This window comes from Aythya ferina (genome assembly GCF_964211825.1).
Source record: "Aythya ferina genome assembly, chromosome: 14".
NCBI lineage: Eukaryota > Metazoa > Chordata > Aves > Anseriformes > Anatidae > Aythya > Aythya ferina.
In genome coordinates, this window is record NC_140312.1 from 7,745,931 (window position 1) to 7,770,506 (window position 24,576).

Below are 24,576 nucleotides of genomic sequence, written 5' to 3' on the forward strand. Positions count from 1 at the left end.
GCAACATAAGTTACACTTAAAGCCTCCTTACAGCATCTCTGGGCTGCATTTCCACATGGCTGATCAGATCAAACTCACTTTGTTGGCTCCTATTTCTTCTGCCCTTGTGCAGCTCCCCAGAACAGGGCCTCCAAATCCAGCCAGCACCACAGCAAATTTGCAGGAGCCTTCTCCAACAAGAGCCAACCCAGCTCTACAGAAGTCTTTAGTGCAGAGCTAATTAATACCCATCCCCCCCCAACGAAAAAAAAAAAAAAAAAAAAAAAAAAAAAAAAAAAGCTGTTTTGTTTGTATTCTCTTAAAGGAATACATGAAAACTGTGTAATTTTTTTTCCCCCTTTAATTCCTTACAGATTTGTACAGGATTTGTTCAGGGAGTCTCTTTGTTTTCCCCCAACCAGGGTGCCAAACTCAATGCGAGATGGAGCAGGACCCCAGAGAGGAAATTCCTCTCCTTCCCCAAAACTCCTGCTGTGCCAGCCACTGCACGGACCAGAAGAAGATACCATGGAGACAAAAAGTCTCACCGCAGCCCTGAGCATCACTGACGGGGAAGTCCAGGTCTGCCACACTGCTCAAGTGCTGTTTCCACAGCATGCTCTTACTTCAAGTTGTCTTGACCTGGCGTGGCTGTAGCAGGGATCTGTGAACTCCAGGCAATGGAGGTACTGAGTGGTGCTGTGGGTTTGAACCATCTCCCATGCTGTTCCCACAGTCACTGCCACAGAGCTGGTGCAGACCCCAGTGAAATAAGTGATAGCTCTGTAGTGTATCCCATAAATGATCCCTCCTAAGCATACCCCTAGAATCAGTCCTTTTGCACTGACCCCACCAGGCAGGCCACCAGCACACCGCTGGGGGGAGATGGGGATTTACAAACAACTGGTACACAGGGGCTATGGGGACAGGATAGAAAAATTTCCCTGGGGTTGGACTTCTGGGACGTTTTCCACCACTGGAAATGTGGCAGTCCTTCATTGGAGAGCTGAGATAGCACATCAGTCATTTCAGTGCCTGGGGAATAACTAACTCCTGTTTAAAGGCCTTAGGATATGGCAGAAAGAATGCAATTTCTAGTGGTAAATTACAAAGTTTATTAACATAGTCTCCAAGGGTCATTCAAACATGCTGAATCACAGGCTTCATCAGTAACCCTTAGGTCATCTGCATTTTTTATTTAATACTCAAAACATTCCTGTGGCTTATTTTTTCTCTTGATTATATAAAAGCAATAAGAAGCTTTGCACTTGGTAATTATTTATTTATTTATTTGCAGTTCAAAATTAAGCAGTATTCATTGTTATTTCTCTGCTCTTCTGTTCCTCACAGTATAGGTTGTATTCCAGGAAGAGCATTAGTAAAACACAGAAAGAAACAAATTTAATTCTGTAATGTGGTGTTAGTAAGAATACAGATCCCAGAAACACCATTGAATAATGCATAAAACGCCTCCGAAAGAAACTTCTTTATACAGAGAGCTTTAAAGGTGACATGGCAAAGGGTTTAAATTTTCACATTGAAGCTTTGGCCCTTGGTTTACAGCCATTGATATTTTGAGGGCTCATAAGCATCTCTCAGTGCCGCTTGAAACAGGCCCTTTTTATTTTCAGTGCAGCCATCCTTTTTTATTTTATTTTATTTTTTTTTCCACAGTGTCTACAGATGACACAGGAGCTCTTCACAGGACAAACATGTTGTTTTCTCCTTCGGCACCACTGAAAACTTTTTCCAGATCTTCAGCTGGTCTAAGGCTGCAGTGAGAAGCATAGACCACTATGGATGGAGCAAAAGCACTTTGGTGCTTCACAGCACCCTTTCTTATTTGTAATGTTGGAAAATTCCCATTGAAACAGAGACCATAAGCTACTGAGTCTGTTGACTTCAGTGTTACAATGCCTACTTATTTACACCAGTGAAGTAATTACCTTGCTTGCATTAGTCTAACAGATAGGAAAGGCATGTTCAGATCTTATAATGACAGCTGTTAGATAACCACTATGGGATTCAGAAAAGATCCCCTCCTTGGGCCCCAAGCCTTATCTCCTAGATGGAGTATGCAGTGGGGGGGCCATCTGTCATTAAAATAGTATCAGTTATTGGCAACGGGGGTGATACTTCACTGGGCTAACCTGTGGTCAGTCTAGAGAAAATCCTTCTCTCCAGATGAGCCAGAAGACATGAGATTATTAGGAACACCTGCACCAGACGGTTCATCATATTTATATATTTCTTATCTCCATTGAAATAGTGACCTTGATATCACTGTATAATTCCATGTAACCCAAGGAGGATGTGACAGGGTGCAGTGGCCCCACAAGGGCTGCAAGATTTATCTACTAGTGAAAGTTTTGGTTTCTCACACTGCTGCAAAGTTCCCTTTCTTGGGCCCTTTTTTTTGTGTGTGTGAATTGGCGTGAATTGCCACTCCGCGAAGGACTGCCCATAACCCCCCATTTTCTTTCTGAGCAATCACAAGCAGATGAGATAAGTTCATCTTTACAATCCCCATAACCATTTAACTCTTCATTGCTTCAAATCAACTTCACTAGACTCATGCCCTGGTATATGATCAAATAATAATGCAGGTTAAGTATTTCCTTAAGCTGGGGTCACCAGATTGCAAAAAGTGTCAGTTGCTAAAGTTCTCCAGTGTCCTGGATGTCTGTTCCTCACTACGTAGAAGCAGTTTCCAGGAACCACTGTTTAATTTTCTGGAGTGAAGCTGTCTGAAGTTTGCTCGAACCACAGCTTTGGTAATCAGCACCACAAGCCAGTACCGCTCCCACTACAATTAGCAGCAAACACCTTCTGCCTCTAACAAAAATTACATTGGAACTTTGAATAGGAAATGACAAAATGGATTACCTTTTCAATATGAACTTCCTTCTGTGTTTACCTAGAAGCAAAACAATATTGTCACAATGGCAGAAAGATACCTATAGTTCTACTGAATCAGTCAAATGTTTTCATAAGCAAAGATAGCAAGTTACAAAAATTCTGTGGGTTAAGCAGGAAAGATAGGACCTCGTTCTGTTTTCAGTTGCACCAACGTCCACCAAGAGCTATTCCATTAAACTATGGGACCACATTACGAAAAAGCAAGGGCCTACAAGATGGGTCAGGACCATGCCCAGTGAACAGGTTCTTTGCACAGGTTTCCTCCAGCTGCCTTCCCACCATCTCCTCATCCTTGTGGTGGCACAGTCCTGGAGCATGGACAACAACTCCCCTAAAATTAACTGAGTGTTGTCACAGGGTCCATGGCAGATCTACCAGAGGATTAATCAGAGATACAGAAGGACATGTGCATTAGGCCAGCATTAGAAACATTAACATTTAGGTGCTGAAGGATACTTACGTTTCCAAAACAATGATGTCAACATCGTTATCAAAAGAATGGACACCGCTAAGAGAGATACGCTGAGAATGACAGAGATGGATAACTGGAAAGAAGAAGAGGAAAAACTGAAAAGTTTGAGAAAGCATGCCTACTTCAGACCTATTCATGCAGGAGTAAGTTGCTGTAGTGGCTAAGAGCTCTAAAATATCTGCATTGGGTTGGAGTTTGCAACACTTTTCTGAGCTTGCCTGTACAAATTATGGAGAAAATGCATCACGATGATCATGATAAACAACATTAATTGCTTGTTAAATATTTAATCAATCTGTCTCTGAAGCATTTGAGCCTAGATTCATCCCACTTAACATGAACTTCTTACTAAGGTATCTAAACTAGCAGATTAGTCACCTTCATCTTTCCCTTAGCTAGAGACAGGGAAGCATAAAAACCATCCCAGGTGCCTGGTCATGGCCTGAGGATGCTACCTCTGCCTCTCATACAGAGGTGTGACAGGGATGAGAGTTTTTTTTGAAGTGTGCTATACAGGTGGGATGTTCACAGGCTTTGGCTCTATTCACTGGACAAGAGGAAGATGAATCTTGAGCTTTAAACAACAGTTCAAGCTACTGGTTTGCAAATATTGCCCATTTAGTATGAATGCACTGAAAATCACTAGAACATCCTGCTGTCCTTTTGGCTTCCAATTAGTCAAACACTCTTGAAACTTACTGGAAGTTTTACATCAACTTTCTGAGCATTGCTGTCTGAACTTGCTGAAGTCTCTGAAAACAAAAGAGATGGAAATCATTACTGGCACAGTCATCTGAAGGAGTGAGGGCCACTGTGGTTGTCATGGATTTAATCAAGGAAAGAGGAGGGCAAAATTTGGTCCTGGGTAAGAGAAATAAAGCGCCTTGCAACCAAAAGTGAACAATCTGTTTCAGCCACAAACTGCATATCAGGCCTTCATCAGGAAACATCAGTCTTCATCAAGGAAAGACAAGGCTTCCAGAGATAGTCAGTGAAGTAAGACAGCAGAAACTTATCTCCTGTGAGGGAGTTTTAACTTCTGTAAGCACAAGATGTAGCAGAAAGCATAGGTAGTAAACAAGGTATGAGCCTAACTGGAGGAATTGCCAAGGTTTAATTGTGGTCAGAGTAATATGTAATTGCTTTTGACAGCTGCCTTAGTGCAAGAAACCACAGGAAATATATTTATATTCAGATTACTTACCATATATTTAACATAGGTCTATGAATATTATGTTGTTTTTAATTTCTTTCCTTTTTTTTTTTTTTTAATCTTAAGGAATTAAAAAGAAAACAGTTCTTGTTTTTCTAAGCTTTGGATATAGCAGTGAACTAAATGAATGATCAAGTAATCTTGCAGCAAACGTTGCTGCTGCTGCTGTCCTACCACCTTAAATTGGCTAGTGAATTTAAAGTCACTGAAAGATTAATCTTGGCTTGGGCCTTGTCTCATTGTGACATGCTATGAAATACAGAAGTATTTAAGTATTTGGAGCTCTTCATCCAATACTTAACATCATCTTAAAAACAGGAGTTGCTCAGCTTAGTGAATCAAAACCACAGCTCACATCTTATGACAGGAAAGTTTCTGTGCATTAGAGCATACCCTAACATATAGAAAGACTGTGATGAGTAGTACTTTCAAGGGTTTGACAAAAGAACTACCATGGAGCCCCCATGTTAGCAAAATGTAATGGGGACCAGATGAGTCATTCACCAGGGCATGTATATGTAGCATGCTTATGTCCTCCAAGACCACAGAAAAGGAAATGCTGTATGTATGAGGCTCACAGAATGTCACGTGGCAGAGAGGGTGATCTGACGGTCACAAATAATCCCGTTATAAATGTGGTGTGTTTTCTTTTTTTAAATCTCTACAAATTTAAGCAAATGTTTCTGGTTTTGTTTTGTTTTGATTCAGTGAATAACCTAATCTCCCCCAGATTTTTCAGTTCTGATCAGTTTCCTTATGACAGCTGAGCTAATTTGTTTCCATGTACCAAATAATGTGTTTGAATGTTACCGAAGACATGGACAGGGCACAGGTAGCCCATATGCATGCAATAAAAATTTGTATTGGAGTAGAAAAGAGATTCTGGCTGATAATAAATACGGCTAATAAAATCCTAGCAAGTTCTGAAAATCCCAGGGCGGTGTCAACATTGCACTTTGCCTTATGCCTGTCTTACAACATCCAGCTTTCCCTCACTTTCTCCATTTGATACACAATAAGTAATTTAAAAAGAAAAAAATAAATAAATAAAAGAATAGTTTAAGAAGTTCAGCAGGAATACCCCCAAATACACAAGATGTGCATGTCTCACTCTGACACACATGTCCCACAATTCAAAATTAAGCCTTCTGGCAGCGTGCTTCAACCTGGTTGCTGGCAGCAGCTATTGGTGCTTCCTCTCCGTACCTGAAGGACCAAGGGTTGTCTCCTGTGTCTGAAGTGCGGTTGGCACCAGCAGGGCTATTGCTGAGGAAAGGCAGGAAAAGACAGAAGAGAAACTAAATGAGAGCCTGGTCAGCACAAAACAACTATCCCAGAGCTCAGTTTGCCAAACTGTCTGACAAATATTTACAAGAAAATATTTAACAATAAAAAGGCAGGATTCTGCCTGGTCTTAAGCATGCCTTCATCAAACACAAACTGGACAGCATTCACCTTCTTTTCTAATTCTCAAGCGGCCTTTCAGTACCTCTGAAACACTGCAATAATACAATCCTCATGCAGGAATATGTGATTTTTTATTAGTAGACAGTGCTTAACTGTGCTGCAGCGTTTTCACACATCGTGGTGGTTTGGCACTCGGAAATAGCATGACGCAAGTTATTGCATGTGTGGGAATGTTCATTACTCAGTAAGTGTGATATATTGTCTGCTGTGACTCGTTTTATGGTGGCTCTTTCTAGCCCACAGTGACAATTTAAGTTGCCCCCAGAATCCTGGAGGTAAGAATTTTTCCAAAACTCTCTATTTACAACAACAGAACATAGGCGTTATCCAGCATGATATCAGAAAGACGAGAAGTAAAACAATGTTGAGAAATGCTCACAAATGCTCAAGAGATCAGTTAAGTCACTTTCATAAGCCCTCTCCACAGGCATTCAGGAATGTTTTCCTAAACTCTGTTTCTTCTCTAAATCTCTATATCTGTCAAAAGAAGACTTGCAAAAACCTAACTACTATATTTCTAAGAGTTCAGAGACTCTTGGCACTAGCTGAAACCAAAGGCCTTCTCTTAACAGGTAAACATGACATATCCTTGATATGTCCTTGAATACGATTTATCTTTGAATATATTCTTGAATTTTAGCTTTCATTTTTTTAAATCCTCATTTGCAGGTATCAGGTGGGCAGGCTGTGACACCTGAATAACATGGGCTATTCTGCATTTATATTTGGCTGAGAGACATGGTGTGCAATTTCATGCAAGTTTGCTCATTTCTCAGGTATGGTATGATTTCATATCCCATTTCCTTTTCTCTTGAGGAAATGACTGATAGTTGTGGCAATTTGCTGCTTTTTGTCAGTACCAAGGGCACGTGTTGGGCACTGGAGAGCTGAGCCTACAGGCAACATCTGGCCAAATATAGTCAGTGAGTTTCAAAGCCAGCCAGTCAGGGAGTATTTGCAATGAAAAGCTCAGTGGATTCACAGTGATGACAAATCAGTTATCTGACAATTCAGATTGGATGGTGACAAAGAGCAATTTTTAACTTCACTCAGACCTGAGATACCCAACAGTAGCGAGTGACTCAAAATCTACTTCCTTTAGAGGCCTTGAAAACATGTTTCTCATCTGTTGCTTCATCCTGATTTCTGACAATTTCTGAGTGGACCCCAGATACCTATTTCTGCCAGATGCAATAAATAGCTCTCAGTAAATGTTTGTTACACTCTTAAGAATTGTCAATATTTTTGTTTATGACATCTTCATTTTTCTGAATATGCAACTTCTGATTTTCCAAAGTTATTGTACTCACCTACAGTTGGCACATCTTCTATCACAAAAGAAGTGTTGGCCCTTTCAGTTTTGTCTGCAGTCAGACCTGTACTGGGGAATTCAGTAGTCACTGAAACAAAATAAATACAAATGCTGGTAAAGATCACTGACTAGGGGGGGGTCTTCATACCGTGTTCAAATGCTTCTTGCCCCTGTGTTCTTTGTACCTTCAGGAAGAGGGATGGGCTCTGTTGAGCAGAACACATCATCATCTTCAGTACTCGCATCAGCTGCTTGGAAACCAGTTGAAAAGTCTGGGAGAGTAACCAGTCTGTTTGTAACCATTGTTTCTGGAAAAGTCTCACTTGGTGTCACATCAAACACTGTGGAAGCAACTGTCTCCAGCATTTCTACTGTCGGAGACTCAGTGGTTGCAGTTGCTGCCAGGGGGACATTGGTTGTCAGGAGGACAGCAGCCTCTGTTGTTACTTGAAAAGCAGAGGTTGCTTGAGGAGCAAGAGTTGTTTTTCTGAAACGTTTGGGAGAAGTAGGAGTCTTTCTCATTGTTGTTGTCCTCACTGAAGGTGCTGCATGGAAAAATCGTAAGCAAGAGAAAAGTTAGATCAGAGCATTCGCAGCTGACTGTGGGAAAAGCCAAAAGAGAAGTGAATGGAAAGTATCTATCTAGTAAAGTATTGTGAATGAAAGTGGGAGAATTGCTATTTAAAATGGTTGTCTAATGAGGAGAAAACAAGCCTCAGCCAGAACAATTCCCAATTCCCAGATTTGTGTTTGCTTTATTTTTTTTTTTCCTGCAGGTTTCAAGTACCCACTCCCTGACCCTCTCACAGAAAGAGAAGGACCAGAACCTTGTGTGGCAGAGACCAAAAACCTGCAGAAGGCCCCAAAACTCACCTCTAGCCACCACCAGCTTTATGTTCTGTTTGATGTCGTTGAACCAACCCGGGATTTCTATGCGGCAGCAGTATGTACCTGCATCTTCTACCTTCGCTTCCCATATCGTGAGAGACACATCTCCATAGGAAATATAGCCCTGAAGATTGTACCGCGGAGATTTTCTGAATGTCACCCGATTCCCAGTGGTATGCAGAATTTTGTTATTGCACTTTGAATTTGGGCATGGGCCTCTTCCCCAGCACATATCAGAGATGTCCTTCATTCGTGCCACCTGGTAGAAGCAAGGCAATCTGACAGGTTGTCCTATTACTCCTCTAACAACAGTTTCAGATGTGGTGTGCACTGTCAAGGAAGAAGAAAGACAAGTGAGGGATTTTGGTGGTCTCAGATGTGAGACTGCCTATGCAGCACAACTTGACAGGAAAAGAAACACCACTGCCTGCAGGTTGCCCACTTCTTGTGATCCTACAGTCTTTCCCTGGGAGCCTGTAGCAGCTGATGGCCTCAAGCAACATGGGCATCAACCAGGAGCTTGCAAGCATTGGCTTTTTGTTGCTGCTGCAGGGCTGAGTGCTCTAGCCCCAGCCAGCTGCTGTAGAGCTGCTCACAAAACACATCTCCCACATCAAACATGTGGTGACGTCCCAAGTGCAGAGTAGACCTGTGCAAATGGAATTTGGGAATTCTGCTCCCATCCCACCTCCTGTTCTATGAGACTGTTTGAAAGCTGTTCAGAAACCTGGTATGAAACGCATCTGGTTTTCTCAGTCCACCATCAGCTTCTTCAAACAGACAGAAAATGTTGTCATGGTTGCCTTTTCCTGACAGACTCAATAGCAGGATCCAAAATTCTTGTGTGAAATTAGTGCCTAATTAAGTTGGCAGAGCAGAGGGATCTGTCTAAGAGAACCTATTCTCATAAAGTGCACTGCTTTCTGGCCCTGAGAAAGCCCTGCCAACTGTTTCAGTTACTATGTACACAGGAACTTTAACAGCAAGTGTTAAACCACTGTTAAAAGAATAGACACACATTTTAATTATGCTTTTACTCATCATGACCAGCTTTACTTTGTGTTTAGAGCCAATACCCACTTTAGCATCTGGTTTGAATCTTTGCTAACTATTGTTCCTCCTTAACTGCCCGTGCAATTCACAGATTTCCCTAAAAGGGATTTTTTCTTCATGAAAGGTACTGTACAAAAAACATTTACATACAGGGATAAATCTCTTCTGGTTTATATTCATCTTGTATGTGTTGGTCCTCCTATCTTGCTGCCCTTTTCTCCCGTGTTATTATTTACATACAGTGGAGCAGGAACTAAGGGACTTGGGAAACATCCAGATCTGGTCCTCTGCTGCAGCAATAGGATCATCCCACAGATCTGATATCTCCTGGTCAGTTTGCTCACCCCAAAGAGAAACTTACAGCAGTTGCTGCTGTTATCAACAGCTTTGGCACTGGTTTACCAAACATTTCTATTTTGCCAGCTGTTTAAATGTCTTTTTGTTTGGCATGACTCCCAGATAGCAAACAGAGATGCTTCCAATTGTGTCCATGTCTCTCTTGTTTTGTCTTTAATGGACTATTCCCCAGGTGAGGTTTTAGTCTGTGGCAGGCTGCCTCACGACTTGTTATCGGGATGACATTTCAGCTTCATTATTGCTTATCCCATTGGCAAGATAAGCTGACTGGTTCAGGTTTCCACTGCTCCAAATGCTAAAAGAGTAGAAGCAGACAAAACAATGTGCAATATGGTCTGAAGGGCAGGAGCTTTTGCAGAGAAATGAATGTAGGATGTGCCAGAAAATGAATTTCCAAGTAAGGCTTAAGGTTTTGCAAGATGGCTGCTTGTTTTTCTTGTGGAAAGAGTAGGTTCATTTGCCTAGTTACAAACAGAGAAAACAAACAGAGAAATACTCTCTTTATATGACAACAGAACAAAATAATTCATCCAGTTGACCTTGAAAGTATCCATAAAGGAGCAAAGAGTTAGTTTCTGGAGCAGGTTAACACATATTTTCAAGTCACCAATCAACAATGATGTGCATAAAACCAAGACCAGTTTGAACTATTCTTGGAGTTAACGTCACCATTGTTTGAGGAGAAAGGGCTTATCTTCTGATCTCATTTCATCTCAGTTCTGCACAGTGCCAAAGCAGCTTCATTAAGTAACTCTGCCTGCCCTTTGTAAAAGAAGAAAAGGCCTGAACTTAAAAAAAAAAAAAAAATAAGAAAAAAAAAAGAAAAAAAAAAAAAAAAGGAAGACACAAGGCACCAGAGTGTCTCCAGGGTAGCTTCTCACCAGTACCACTGGTAGGAAGTTATTGTTTCTGCAGTTTCAAGTCCTCTTTCAAGAAGCTAATGTTCCCAGCATCTGTCTTCACTGCAGATTAGAAGGAAAAGCTTCAGTACTGCACCAGCCTCATTTCAACAGTACGAACATCTGCAAAGACTATGTAATTTCCTTCTCAGCTGCAGCCTCTTGCACAGACACATTTTCCAGAAGAAATAGTAAGCAGGATTGAATTCAAATGACTTTGAAATTAAGAAAGAGGTTCCTGAGACTGTTAAATTGTGACACACTAGTCTTACAGTAAGAGGAATCCTGCTCTTGTGCACAGCAACGACCTGCCTAGGCATCCAGATCTGACCCAAGTCACTCTGAGCATCAGCTGTACCCAGACAGTCCCACTGTAGTCAGCAAGGTTTGCCACTCTAAATCCTTAATGCAACTGAGAGAGAAATAGACTTCTGATGTTTAATATATCTTCTAAAACCATAATGTGTTCATAACTGCTCAGATCATATATATATACACACACATATTTGTATACAGTTTCTCTTGAAACAACCCTCAGTGATTGACAGCATTAAGCAATAACTCCAATAGTTGTTGCTGTAATGTTTTTTTATCCTGTAGACTGGTCAATGGATGAACAAAAACATACATCCCCCAGTCAAGGCAGCTGGTTAGAAAATAATTTTTTTTTCTTGATCTATTTCAGGAATAGCTTTTTCCATTTTTATCTAGAAGATACTTCACATCTTTTCCCTATCAGTCCTTTTTTTATTATTATTATTTTTTATTTTTTATTTTATTTCTCCTTAAAGCATTTGTACTGATGAAGTTGCAAAGAAAATGTCTGATAAACAAGAAAGAAGCCTAAAGGCTAAAACTGCCAATCTGCTGTTTTCCAGAGTCTTAAGATTACCCATTCTTAGCATGGAGCTGGGTTAAAGAGAGGAGAGTAACAAAAAGCCACACTCACTCTTCAGTAGCTCCCCATACAAGAAAGTTTTTGAAGAGCAAATGGCGGCCAGTACCTCCCATTTATGTTAAGAATGAAGATATGACAAAGAAAGAGGCCTCCTGTTTCTTCTGCTGAGTCTGGTAAAAGACTGAAAATATATGGAATTCCCTGAGCTACAGCAGTGGTGGCAAAGCTCCACTTGCACAGCAGACAACATGGAAGTTGTTACCATGCCTCCATGGGGAATTAATCGCTGCTTGCCCTTCAGTGTCTTCCACCATTAACCAAACCTGTCCACTACTTTTCAGAGTGACTTAAGAGCACTGCAGCTGCTGTAAATGCTATATTTGTATATCAGATATTTCATCCTGGCAGAGGTTGGCCATTAGTATTTAGTTGTCTAAAATATTTCCTGAAATGCCTCAGTGATTTACAAGCACATCTCTCACTAGGAGCTCATGTCCCACTGAAAGTTGGTGACCTGACATTTCATGAGCCACATTCAGCAATTTGGATGCTGCATTTCCAAAGCCTAAATATGCATGCAGAAGTGCAGCTGATACCAACTGCACTTGCAGGACTTGGTCTCCCAAGTTACTCTTCTTTGACAGATACTTCTTTTAGGATTCAGATCCTAGATGGATGAGCACTGAAAGTTTGGGTTTAGAAGGAGAGGAATCTCCAGCCATGCTTTTCCATGACAGTACACAGTTCAAGCAGCAGACAGCCCTCAGAGTTTCAGAAAATCCTTTCTTTATCATGTATATGCATTCATTATTCTGTCAATATTTCAATTCCCTGGCTCAGGCTGCGTCAGGCTTGTACATAGCGGAGGGACAGATGGATGAGCAAAACCAGCAGTACTTGGCAATAGTAAATTGATAATTCAGGGGAATAGAAGAAACTTACCAAATTTACAGACAGAAGAAACCACATACATTTTTTTAAAAGCAAAAACGCATTAAGTTAAACTTTTGAAATTCTGTATACAATTACAACCTTTTTGACTGTAATGCATACATATACAGGAAAAACAAGTTCTGCTGTTTTTAATATTACAATTTTTTTGTTTTCTGAGCAAGCACACAAACAAGTGGGTAAAGACTCACCTATAAAGATCTGTATCATAATCCATTGAAACAACATGAAATGGAACATTTTGGCTGATGGAGACTCTGGGTCAATGAGCGGAAGGAAAGAAAACTAGATCTTATAGCTTCCAGAGATGCTGAGTGAGCCCCACTGAAGTATCATTTCTCCATTTCCAGATTTTATGTATTGCAATTGCTTCTTCCTGTCTTCTGGATAATAACCTTCTTCTCTGCCCTTCCAAGACACTCAGCACGGTACTACCACCAGAAATTTCTATTTTATTTTTTTTTGTCTTTGCATTAATCTCTTAAGGTCAATTACTGCTCTGTGGTGCTGAGCAGCAAGCACAAGTTCTGTGTTTTTACAGTCCTAAACATGTGGCTTAATCTCCACTTCTGTCTTCTACTAAATTTTCCTAACCCCTTCACTGCCTGTGATTCTGCCCTCTGCTTGAAGACCCCTCTATTTCTTTCCCCAGCTTTGGATTTTTTATTTCCAAAGACAGACTTGAAAGGACTCTAAAGATCTGCCACACCATCTCCAATGCTCTTTTTTTACTCTGACTTTTTTTTTTTTTTAAACTCTCTCTGACCAACTGATGAAGATATTCTCTGGAAGTTCTACTCTGGAAAAGATGAGTAATAGAGTGGGAACAACTCAAGGCATTCAGGACTGGACAAAGCATGAAGGAAGGGAATGGAATGGAATAGTGCTGTTAGAAGGGACCTACAAAGCTACTTTGAGCCAATGCTCAGCTGATGTCACTGCAGGGAGCAGCTGAAACCCATCTGAGGCACTAATTTGGATATTTATCCAGCTACCAATTGCCATGACGTTTTTCAAAACAGAATTAGCCAGCGTGTTGCAGGTGACTAGGGAAGGAAGAGGGTGTATGTGGCATTATGTCAGCTTTGTTTGTTTAGTGAAACTGGGCTTGAAAAAGGCCACCAAAATCCAGCTGATCCAAGTATGCTGGGAAGAACTAGTAAAATCTGCCTCACTTTCTGCACTTGTACTGCTATCTAGTGGCTTCCTGCAGGCAGAGAAGGAGAGGTAGAGTGCTATCCCTTCAGCTCGTTAGCCTTGTAAGGGCTAATAGGCTGCCAGTTTGCGTGCAGCTGGATAATCTCTTAATGGGTGAACAGGTTCCAAGTGCCACCTGTACTTCTCTGGGGCTGTTTTGAAATACCTATTCCAAGATCCACTGACATGAGTGGAAATAATGAAAAAGCAGAGAGAGCTTCTGCCTGTATGTATTATATTGGTTATCTACAGTGAAGTTTTTGCTTTGCACAATCTTTGCAGTCTGTTTACAGAGTAACCAGTCAGCAGCAGAAAGGAAACTTTATTTAAAGTTATGGTTATCAAACAGTCTATAACTTTATTTTGCATAAAAAATTTCTTATATAAGAATTAGCTTGAATTTGTCTGTAATACTAAGGAAAAAAATTCCTCATGAGCAAGCAGCTTTCATGATTAGCAGTCCTCAGGCTCCTTAAAAGCATGAGTGGTTGAAATTCAATGATTTTGGAAACTCCACACTTCTTGTCTAACTGAATCCCAGTAGAGATGACTTATAAAGTCAAAGTTGCAGGAAGCAGAAATTGTTAAGAAAGTTTTCTGAGATCTATTTCAGAGATCAGGTGAGACTTCCTCCAGCTCTGGTCATGGGCTAGAGCCCACAGACGCGACATGTGCTCAGCTAGACAGAAGGAGAACAACATCTGCAGTGGGGACAGTAATTCTTGTTTGGTAGTTTTTTCTAATAGTCCAACAACAAAACTCTAAAACTAATAGATCCATTCAAGTTTCAGTACTTTCTTACACAAGGCAGCACATGACATGAAGACAGATAATGGCAGAGTTGTCTTTCCTGCCCAGTGGGGTTGGTAATCACCTAATACTTGTGCTCCCACACTGAGTTCTTTAGTTAACCATGAATTCACCTCTGCACTTCGAACCTTTTCGGTTCAAAATACATCCCAGCTTGCCAATTTCCATCTCTTCCTTCCTGAGCAGGATGAGGAGATTTTCCCCACTCTGTGAGCCTCTGCAAGCACGCTCACCTGCAATATCCCACCTTAGCCAGGCTCTCCAGGACTGCAGGGGAAAGTCCTCCCAGCTCTACCAGCTGGGGGATGGAGGGAGGGGTAACTGCTCCACTGACCTCAGCTCCCCACAAAAGCACAACCAGACCGTGGCCAAAAGTGTCTCAGCTGTTAACATAAATACCTCCTGATTTTATTATTGTTCCTTTACACCCCAATGGCTAACACAGCTTTGTTCTTTGCATGGCTCCCTTGAAAATGGTCTTAACGATAGGAGTTGGCTGTGAGTCAGCTATCCTTCCCTGTGGCAGCAACATCTGCTTTAGGTATTCCACACTGCTGCCTGGGCTGAGCTTCAGGGTGAAATTTGCACTGGTCAGTATTTGGTTGAGAGCTGGTCTCTCTCCTGTCTGTACCACTTTTCTGTGCTTTCAGGAAGTCCTCAGCATCTGTTTCAAAATGTGTTCTTAAGAACAGTCATAGAAAATTGTCCTTCCAGTGAATGCTGATCTGAGTGGGTTGCTTCTGCATAAACGCTGCATGAAGAGTTGATTCATCCCCACAGGGCTCCCTCCATCTCTCAAATAAGCCAAAGCTTAGTGTTACAGAGAATAAAAGTCTAAATGGGGAGCAATACAGGAAAGGTAGTAGGCCACAGTTACCATTTATCAGCTAAAAGCCATCAAATAAATTCAGCACAAATTAGAGTTGTTTGGAACCTACGGAAGTGTAAAAGCAGAACTAAATTTCAGCTAAGATTTTGTGTAATGTCCCTAACTTCTCCATAAATTAAGAGAAAAAAAGAATTTTTAAATTGATTTTGCAGAGTAGTTACATTTTGTCTAGTTGCTTTAGAGGCCTGGAGGTGAGACTTTCCACCCTGAGAATTCTCAGGGCATATACAAGCCTGAGGAGAAAGCCACAGCAAGTGACATATTTTGCAGAGGAAAATGCACTTAGTGATGGTTCCCTGAAAAAAAGCAGTGAATACTCCATAGGCTCCAAGGAGCCATGAGGGGATGAACTTCTCCAGCTTATACTGGGGGTAGGCAGGAATTAGTACATTGCACAACTGAGCTGTTACCAGGAGTGAGCATACCCAGCTTTAACAAAAATTCAATGAAATGTATTTTGTATGGCATATATAATGCCATAGTCATGGCAACTACAAGATTACTCCTCCCCTCAGATGTCACAGATCATTTTGTAGCTGGCATATACAATAAAAAAAGACAAATTTCAAAAATATGTGGGTTGTTTTCCTTTTGTGAATGAGTAGCCATCCCAGCACCTCCTCTTTTTCCAGAAAGGAAGAGAGAATTTGAAGCAGATAGTATCTGGTAAATTTATTTATTGTTTCTGGAAATTTCCATTCAAGCAACTAGGATTCCTGTCTCTGGAACAGGATGATAAAGGTTTTAATTAGAATTGTAGCTTTTATTTACTTTATTAGTATGGTGTGAATGATGCTTCAGAAGCCCAGTCCCATTTAGCTGCAGAGCAGAGGGAGCAGCTAACATTTTGCAAAATTTTTAATGTCCCAGTGATGACAAAGGCGCACATGCATCCAGTCCTTAGTGTATTGTATAAATGTTTTCCTCTGCATGGATCTCAACTTCCAGGGCACTTTGGTTCCCTGCACGTTTTGGTTTCCAAAATGCAACAGAGCTGCACAAAAGTGAAAACAATGCTGTTAAACAACAGACAATAAAGAGACAAAAGACCAGATAGTTAAATCAACCACCTCACTGGAAAAAATGTGAAATATGCAAAAACACTTACTTAAATGTGACTAATGATGAATCATTTTTCCATTTATGAGAACCCATACTTGAAGTTTGCCTACTCCCTAATGCAATGAATTGGCAGTTACATTCATTTTTGTTTATTAACTAATGATGAATAGCAGGATTTATTAATTTGTTTTGCAATGTTTTGCATTAACTTGAGATTAAAAAAGAAAACAAATTTAATGCATGTACAGTGAGCATGCATCTAGGAGGAGTCACAATTACTTCCTTCTGGGACCTAGTTTGTCCTATTAGCTAAAGCAGAAACAGAATACTTACCTTGCAAAGTTATTCATCTTCTTCATATTATGTAAATATCCTAAAGATCATGCAGAATGAAGAGAAAGAAAAGCAAATAAAGTTCTTTAAACCATCAGGAACAAGTAAAGTAGCAGGTTCAGTGAGGAAAACAAAATGCAAGAAACTAAATTAGGGAACTTTAAGCAGAGGCTTTCAGTGGAGGAAATCCCCACAATTTCCATGAGGTCAAATTCATATGGATTGGCCTAACCAAGAGTCTCCAAGGAGAACATCTGGCACATGGAAGAAAATTGGGTATAGTTCCATGAAACCAGTGCATCTTCCTTCGTCATTGGGAAGGACTGGGACAAGGTAGCAGCTGAGGGATGGGTAGTACCCATGAGGAAACGAGCAGGGAAGGGGATGTGGGATTGTATTGCACATCTCCTCATCAGACCCCAGGTCAGCTGGTAGCTGTGGTGTCTGAGATGGTGAGACCATGCTGGTAGCTGCCCCAGGCACTGGGCAGGAGACCCAGGCAGGCAGCTGCAGCACAGCCATGCAGAGACATCAGCTTGTCCCCATGACACAGAAGGGATATATGGCATTTCTCATGGCTGTGATTTGACATACCCAGCCCATTGGTGAATAACCACCTCCAAGAAGTACTTACGTCTACTGAGCAACAGACCCAATACAAGGACGACTAGAAATATCACGCATACTCCAGCAATGATATAAACTGCCCCTTCTGAACGCTGCTGACTATGAACTGGTATGGACTCGTTCTGTCAAACAAAACAGATTAGGATCAGTGGGACTAAGAGCAAAAAGCCCATACACGACCCAGAGGCAATTTGTGTATTTTGCAGCCCTGCAGTAAAAACACACTTGAGAGCAAGAGCCTAATTTGAAATAGAGGACTAGTTTCAAGCAGCCACAATGCAACAGTTGTGTGAACCATCCTGTTAAATATGTTTCTTAAGATTGCCAAAGTATCTGAAGTTATGGCCAAACCCATTTCTTCAGGTTCAGTACTATTTGGTGAATATTTTTATTTAAACTTCTGATTAAAATATCTCCTGGTACGTTCCCCCCACACACACACATACACCTCCCTTTTTTTTTTTTTTTTTTTGTCAGCTTATTCAGCAGCTATTCAAAGCTTTATCCTTGTAAGTAAACATGCCTTCACCTTGTGCTGGACTTCACTTAGGCAAAACTTCTCTCTGACACCAGCCATTAGGTATCTAGCCTCTAAAAAAGGTTTCCCCTTAAAAGCTGGGGAGATGTTGAAAGGCAGTGTGGTCCCTGACTTTCTGCACATGCAGCAATATGAATGCCCACAGTACATACTATAGTACATAATATCAGGCCTTCCCAAAGGCTGTCTTTTCCTGACAAAATTTGGGTGATGCTATTGCCTGTTAACATGCAGCATGGGCTGGAAGACTCAGCAGGCAGACAGGGCTGCCTATTTGAAACCCACCCCGTGGGCAATGCAGGTGTATCCCTGTGCTGTCAGGTAGCCCAATTTTGACTCTCCCCTATGTCCTCCATACCTGCAGGCTTGAGGTTACTTCTAAGTAGTCTGAGGTGCTCAAGTAAGGACCAAAGGCCTGAAAGGCAATGTAGATGTTGCTAAATATCTTCCCACCGTAGTAGGAAGGAAATACTTTATGCAAGCAAAGCGTTTTTCCCCCTTTAATAATGACCACATAAGTATTCTTTAGTAAGCAGTAAATGTGCAGACTACAAAAAAATATATTATTTTGCAATCAAAATAAAGCACTACAAGTGAACTGCATGGCTAACCGCTTAATCTCAATATGCTATAGCACAACAGAAATTCTTACAGTCTGAGGAGTTTCTGAAGCAGAAACTGATGGCCACGTTTCAGCAGTAAAGGATGCTTCACTGGCACTCCCAGGAGCTGAGCAAAAGCAAGACAAACCAACACATCACTGTCACAGAAAGCTGTTCTGCCTAGACAGAGAGGAATTCATACTGCTGACCTGGGACCATCAAACCTAAGTACATCTTTCAGGAGTCTTGGATCTGCATATCATAAAGAAGTTTGTGCCTTCAGAAGGTAGCACAAACCTCCTGATACTGAAGCCTCTACTGCCTATTTCAGAGCTTTGAGTTCCTTCCAGGAAATGCTGCTATCTCAACAAAGAGCCTAGAAAGTTGGAGTTACCAAGGTGGGCTTTGGTTTTCATAGCCCAGAAGAGGCAGTGGATGCCTAATGCAAAATTAGATTATCTGATCAAAATCGATTAACACCAGCTCAGGGCCTTGAAGGAATAAGTGGTGTGGGGCTGCAGAAAGCAAGTGACACTTTCGAAATCCCAGATCACAGCTATGCGAGAAACAGCCTGACTGAAGTGTGATATGTTTCCATAATGACATGCAGCAGATTTTGAGGTAATTTCCCAGAGTAGTTTTCAATATTTAAAACAGAGCTATGAATGGCTGTCTTCCACATATCTCAGTTTCTCCGTGCTGTCTGATGATATAGACCCTCCTGAAAACAAGAGCTCCTGTTCAATTTATGACAACCCCAGGTGGTTCCTGATGTTTCAAATGGTTAACCTTATCCTAGAAGCTTTATTCTGAAGAGTGCAGTATTGTCTGCTTCACTGTCCTCTTTTTTGAGGGAGATGCTGGAATATTCCTACATCAGAGGAACAAGGCCATCTGCCTTTTCAAATCTCCCTCTGCACAAATGTGCACATATTAACTTGTATTCTTAAAGCACACAAAAATTGTTCCTTGTTTTCCAACAGCTAAGATGTCACATGGTTAAGAAAACCCGTGAGCAGTAAGACTGGAAGACAGATTATTTGCAACTAGAATAAAAAAGGTCTGAGAAAGTTTTCACTTCTTCTTCCAAAAAGGAAATGCAGCTGTTGTCACATTTTAGTGTTGCTTAACTAAAAATAAAAATATTGAGATTAAGGGATAAATACAAAGAGGATCCCTGATTTTTTTTTTTTTTCCAAAATCCTAAGAATAAGCTATTATTAGACTATGAACTCTCCCACATATACTGAAAATTAAAGTTGGCTTTTACAGACTGAAAAGGATACAGCTTAGTGGGTATATGACAGAAGTATACAAACTTACAAGTGGAACAAAGAATCAGGGTAAGGAATAGTCGTTCCAACACAATGAAGGGTCTCACCTGAGACTATTAAATATACATGTACTACAGAGGATACATCCAGCCTCTGAGACACGTTAGAGCTGGGTTAAACAATACTTTGGTGCTGTATCATAAAATTCCTGCCCTGTTTCTACAATTCGCCTTGATAATTTACAGGTAATGGAGATGGGATCCTGAATTAGCCGAATAACACAGCTCTATGTTATATTACATTGAGCAACAAATAATTTGTTTAAATAGTGAGCACACATGCAACTCCTAAAACCTTGGATTTCATTGTTGATGGGATGTGTTTTCAGATGACAAGGTGAAAACAGTATTTTTTACTTTTTTATGTATATAACATACATTAATATATGATTATATGTGATGTTTTATAATATAATATTATATATTTTATTTTTATTATTATTTTCTTATACTACATGCTGAAAAAACAGCCACAATGAGAACAACACTTGCAGCAGCAATGTATCATCTACTTCAGCCTCAAAACTGGAAACAAAGTTCCTCTCACATGTACAGGTTCCTTCTGCTGGGCCTTCTATAAAATGCCGGGTAGAATTTACAAGCCAAGTTCTGATCTCAAATTCTGTGGTAAAGTTTAGTAAATTTTAGCCAAGACATTTCTATCAACTTGTTTCTTTCTTAAGATCTCCAATTGCAATAGAGCTTATATACGCTATTGAGATTAATATTTGGAAAAATGTTACCTGAGGTCTGTGTAGAGGTGTAAGTGTGAGGGCTTGCAGTAGAGATCATAGCTGATGTGGTAAAATAAGATAAAATAAATAAAATAAAATAGCAAAAAGCCAATACACATTATAATTAATTTAGTGTGCATTCATGCAGTGAAAAAGAGAAAACGTTTCTGTAAAAAGTGTGCTAGCACCAGCTACACATGTACACCTGTGAGCCACTTACTCCATATATTAGCATGCTTTTTATAAGTAGAGAAAAACTAGATTCAAAGGAGGAATCGACTTTAGAAAACCTTGTTTATATACATTTGTGTCCCTGGGCTTTACTCCAGAATCTAGCAAAAAAGGATGGAGCACTGTCTTCTATGAACACCACCCTTTCTCTGGAATTCTACAAATAGTGCTTCTAAGAAAACTCAGTAGCACTGCACACCATGAGACAAAGCACCATGTTTGTTTTACTTTTTTTTTTTTTTTTTTTGTGACTGCACTGGGATTACAACATTATGAAAGACAGCTTAATTTAAACAGCACTCGTGGCAGTTCTGCCAGTCATCCAATGGATGACCACAAAAATCATTTCCACCACAAGCCTCAAAATCCAGACTTTACCAAAATAGTACTCACGCAGGAAAGCTCATCCACACTCACCTTTCTTGATCACAACCTGAAGATTTGTTAGCTGATCATTGAACAATCCCGGGATCTCCACGCGGCAGCAGTAGGTCCCGCTGTCTTCTTCCTTGGCGTTTATGATAGTGAGAGACACGTCGCCCTCATGGAGCTTCCCCATCAGCACGTACTTGCTGTGGTACTGATATGTCACCTTCCAGCCGTCTGTCCAGACAAGAGGCTGGGAGCATTTGGAAGCAGGGCAGGGGCCACGACCCCAGCACATCGATGTGGTGCCGCTTTTCTCATTAACTGTGTAAAAGCAGGGCACAATGATGTTGTGTCCAACCTCTCCTGTCACGAGTAGTTCTGACACCACGGGGCCTACAGGCAAAAGCACAAAACGTAGTCATTGAGCAGAGTGTGTGCAAGAGGAATTTTCTAATACATCTTGTGTGATAAATGAATCCATCCTGACAACACCACCAGGCATTGCTGGATTAGGTTTTTAACAAAAAGATGTGAAACCCAAAGGGACTGCTGCATGGTGAGGAATAACGTTCTGGCCAGTGCTTTTGTTCAGAACGTGTCTGTAGCCAGAGGAACAAGAAAAGTGTTTTCTGCAGTCTCTGTTGGCAGGCAGAAAGGTGAAGCCAGTACAGAGTTTGGATCTGCACAGCTCTGTGGCTTCTCTTTAGCTGTGTCCAGTTCGACAGTTCTTTATTTTTCCCTTAGTTCAGATTTAATCCAAGCCAGACATAGGGGAACAGAAAGACATTGACTTTCATTAAAACCACTGTAGGAAACACTTTCTCCCTTTCAATGAAAGGTCACTGATTGGCAGGTTTTATCAGAATTACAGCTGTTTCCTTTCTTTCCCTGATAACAGATTTGGCCAGTTCCTATCAGATTTTTCAGAGCTTTGCTCTTTTTACACTAGTTTATTTTTTCCCCCTCATTCTTAACAAGTTTCTAGCTTGTTCAGTTCCCATTAGAGGCCATTTTGGGGTTTCCAGAAAGCTATTTCACACTATTCAAGTCAAAAGACAGAGATACAGCAAGCCATAGCCCATTCATCACAGCGAGATTATTTCTTTTGCTGTATTTAAACCACTTTGGTCAGTATTCCATTTCAGAGAGTTTTAATAAAAGTTCTGTTAAGTGCCAGCCAAAATCACATGTGCTCTGGTGATCCAGACTGTCATAGCCATCCTGTAACTGCTTTCTTTTAACAGGTCACACAGGAGGGCTCCTGAGATGTACATTCAGCCTTGAAGTATAAGGAAAACTTACTACTACGTTTTCCTTATCAAGTCCATTAGCATTGCATCAGCTGTTTAGATACATTGATCTACCCACAATAGTATTTCAGGGATATAATTCACTTCAGCAAATATAGAAGTAGTTAATTTTTTAACAACTAACTATCTCTATTAAAAGTCTAACCCTATATCACTGGGAAGGAAGGGCTCTCCCCTAGGCAGGTCAGCCAATGTATGCTGGTGGATCCCGAGCACCCTATGGCTTGACTACAATTGTTCCTTGTGAACAAGCTGTCTTACCCAGCTCGTCTCAGTCATTTTTCTCTACACTAATCTATTATAAATAAGTCTCATGCAAAAACTTTGCCACAATAACATATTAGAAACTAATATCTGGAAATAATGTAGTTCATTTAATATAAAAAGTAATCTCTAAATTAATCTAATCATAAAAGGCTTTAGAAAGAACTAGATGAAACAATGTCCATAATATCCCTTTTTTATCTGTTGAGCATATCCTACTACCAAATTTTTAATGTCCATCTGCCTATATTAGGACCTTTCTGCAACCTGTTTTCACTGCTAGTGACTTTAACAATATTTTCCTAGAGGGGTGGTTGTTTCTCAGAAGAAGAAAAAAAGGAGAAATCACAGATTTGTCTCAATACGATTTCATATTGTCTGAAAACCACTAGAAGCTGCAGCTGACCTCTTCCTTGTCTACCTAAGCGTGCACATTCACAAAGCCTGTTGAAGTGAAACATCCATTTTACATCTTTTCTAAAATGATTTTAAGATCTCTGCTAGTCTTAGAACATTGTTATCTAAAAAAAAGAAAAACAAAAGATCATTCACAGTAAGACTAGCAGACAGCACAAGAGGCAGTGTCTTTAAAGTCACCATAGCTCCAACACGATTGTTTTAAAAAGAACTTCAGAAGAGTATTGAGCCACTGCGATGAAGTTATATTTTATTGCAAAACTGCAGTTTCTGTGCCAAGCAAGCCTCAGAAGCATTGCTGCATGTTACCTCCATCCGCTCCCGGCTATTTTTTAGGCCCGCTTAGTTACCTGTAAGCAAGGTCAGAAGAATCCAGTTCAGGAAGAAGTGAGGAGACATTGTGGCTGAAGATGAGGGACACTCGTGCTCACTCTTTGTGCACCTACATTCAAGAAAGCCTGTCTTTTTCATAAACTTCTGGTTTTACTTCTCAGTATTAGCACGTCAGCTTCAAACAGGATGATGCCCTTTAGTCTGATCAGGATTGCCTTTCCTGTGGTTAGTGTTAGTCTCTAATGTTGCTGTTGGTGATACACGCAGCTGAATGCTTGCTGACTGTGGTTTGACTAATAGGCTAAAATACTTAGCAGTACTTCAAAAATATACTTCTGTTTTTTTTGTTTTGTTTTTTTTTTCTTCACAAATCTGCGCAATTATAGTCAGTGAAACTGTTGTCAGCTCCACCAAGCCGAGAGCTAACAATAATACAATGCTCCGTATTGCTTCCCATACCTTTTTCTTGCCATGGTAAGTAAAATTAGGGGGAAAACTAGTCCAGGCAATGAACTGTCATAAACAGAAAGTGTTTGACTTGGAACTATTAATCTAGCATTTAATAATTAACTTTTGGCTCTAATACTTTTAAGTAGTTCAGAGCTACTTTGAGCAAACGTGATTTTTCTTGTCAGGCTGTAATTTGGTAACATTGGAAACTACCCCTACCATTTGGGAGTTGTAGCCTAAGCAGAGCTGCCATCGATCATCATCCTACTCTTAAACGTCCTGCATGTATCTGGGCTTTTACAGTATAAAGTAACACAACACAGAAGTCACTTAAAAAGTAGGGTGGAAACTATGTTGTCCAGGCTCAATGCTTACTTTGATAAAATGTTATTGAAATGCATCTTTTGAAATATGGTGTTGTCTGCCCACTTTCCCTGTCCCTGGATTCCCTAACTCATCTTGAGGATATATATTATTTTAATATTGTTTGGACTAGAACTGCAGATGTGATAAAGTGTGTTTGATCTCCAGCCAACAAACGTTCTTTGCTGAAGCAGATAATCTACCTCATACCCTTTTATACAGACAAAAGCAAGTTGTAAGGAATTATTTTTTATAAATAACAAGCAGCAGAAGTGCTTCCAAAAACATACCCTAACCATAAGGCTA

At 40.5% G+C, this 24,576-nt stretch overlaps 1 protein-coding gene across 1 annotated transcript; it reads right to left on the minus strand.

Annotated features, from left to right (window-relative positions):
• Window positions 1-1,070: 1,070 nt before the first annotated feature.
• On the minus strand, window positions 1,071-23,760 carry LOC311444386 (uncharacterized protein). Its single transcript, XM_084535504.1, has 17 exons — window positions 23,475-23,760; window positions 21,182-21,526; window positions 20,543-20,593; window positions 18,517-18,593; window positions 18,223-18,279; window positions 17,334-17,448; window positions 16,700-16,739; window positions 15,622-15,733; window positions 12,600-12,693; window positions 8,236-8,580; window positions 7,548-7,907; window positions 7,361-7,450; window positions 5,790-5,849; window positions 4,070-4,122; window positions 3,359-3,443; window positions 2,866-2,896; window positions 1,071-1,751 (listed from the first exon to the last, which is right to left on the minus strand). Exons 1-17 carry the CDS (start codon window positions 23,593-23,595, stop codon window positions 1,679-1,681), a joined length of 2,109 nt encoding a protein of 702 aa, XP_084391630.1. The 5' UTR covers window positions 23,596-23,760; the 3' UTR covers window positions 1,071-1,678.
• Between the last annotated feature and the right edge of the window lie 816 nt (window positions 23,761-24,576).

What these genes read in the sequence shown, in the direction of transcription:
- LOC311444386 (XM_084535504.1), bottom strand. Translation starts at nt 23,595, where the DNA reads ATGAAAAAGACAGGCTTTCTTGAATGTAGGTGCACAAAGAGTGAGCAC. An exon ending in AAAGCTGGTGGTGGCTAGAG is followed by an intron (nt 7,908 to 8,235) that starts GTGAGTTTTGGG and finishes TTTTCCATGCAG; the next exon opens with CACCTTCAGTGAGGACAACA. An exon ending in AGGAAGTTCATATTGAAAAG is followed by an intron (nt 1,752 to 2,865) that starts GTAATCCATTTT and finishes TTCTCACTGCAG; the next exon opens with CCTTAGACCAGCTGAAGATC.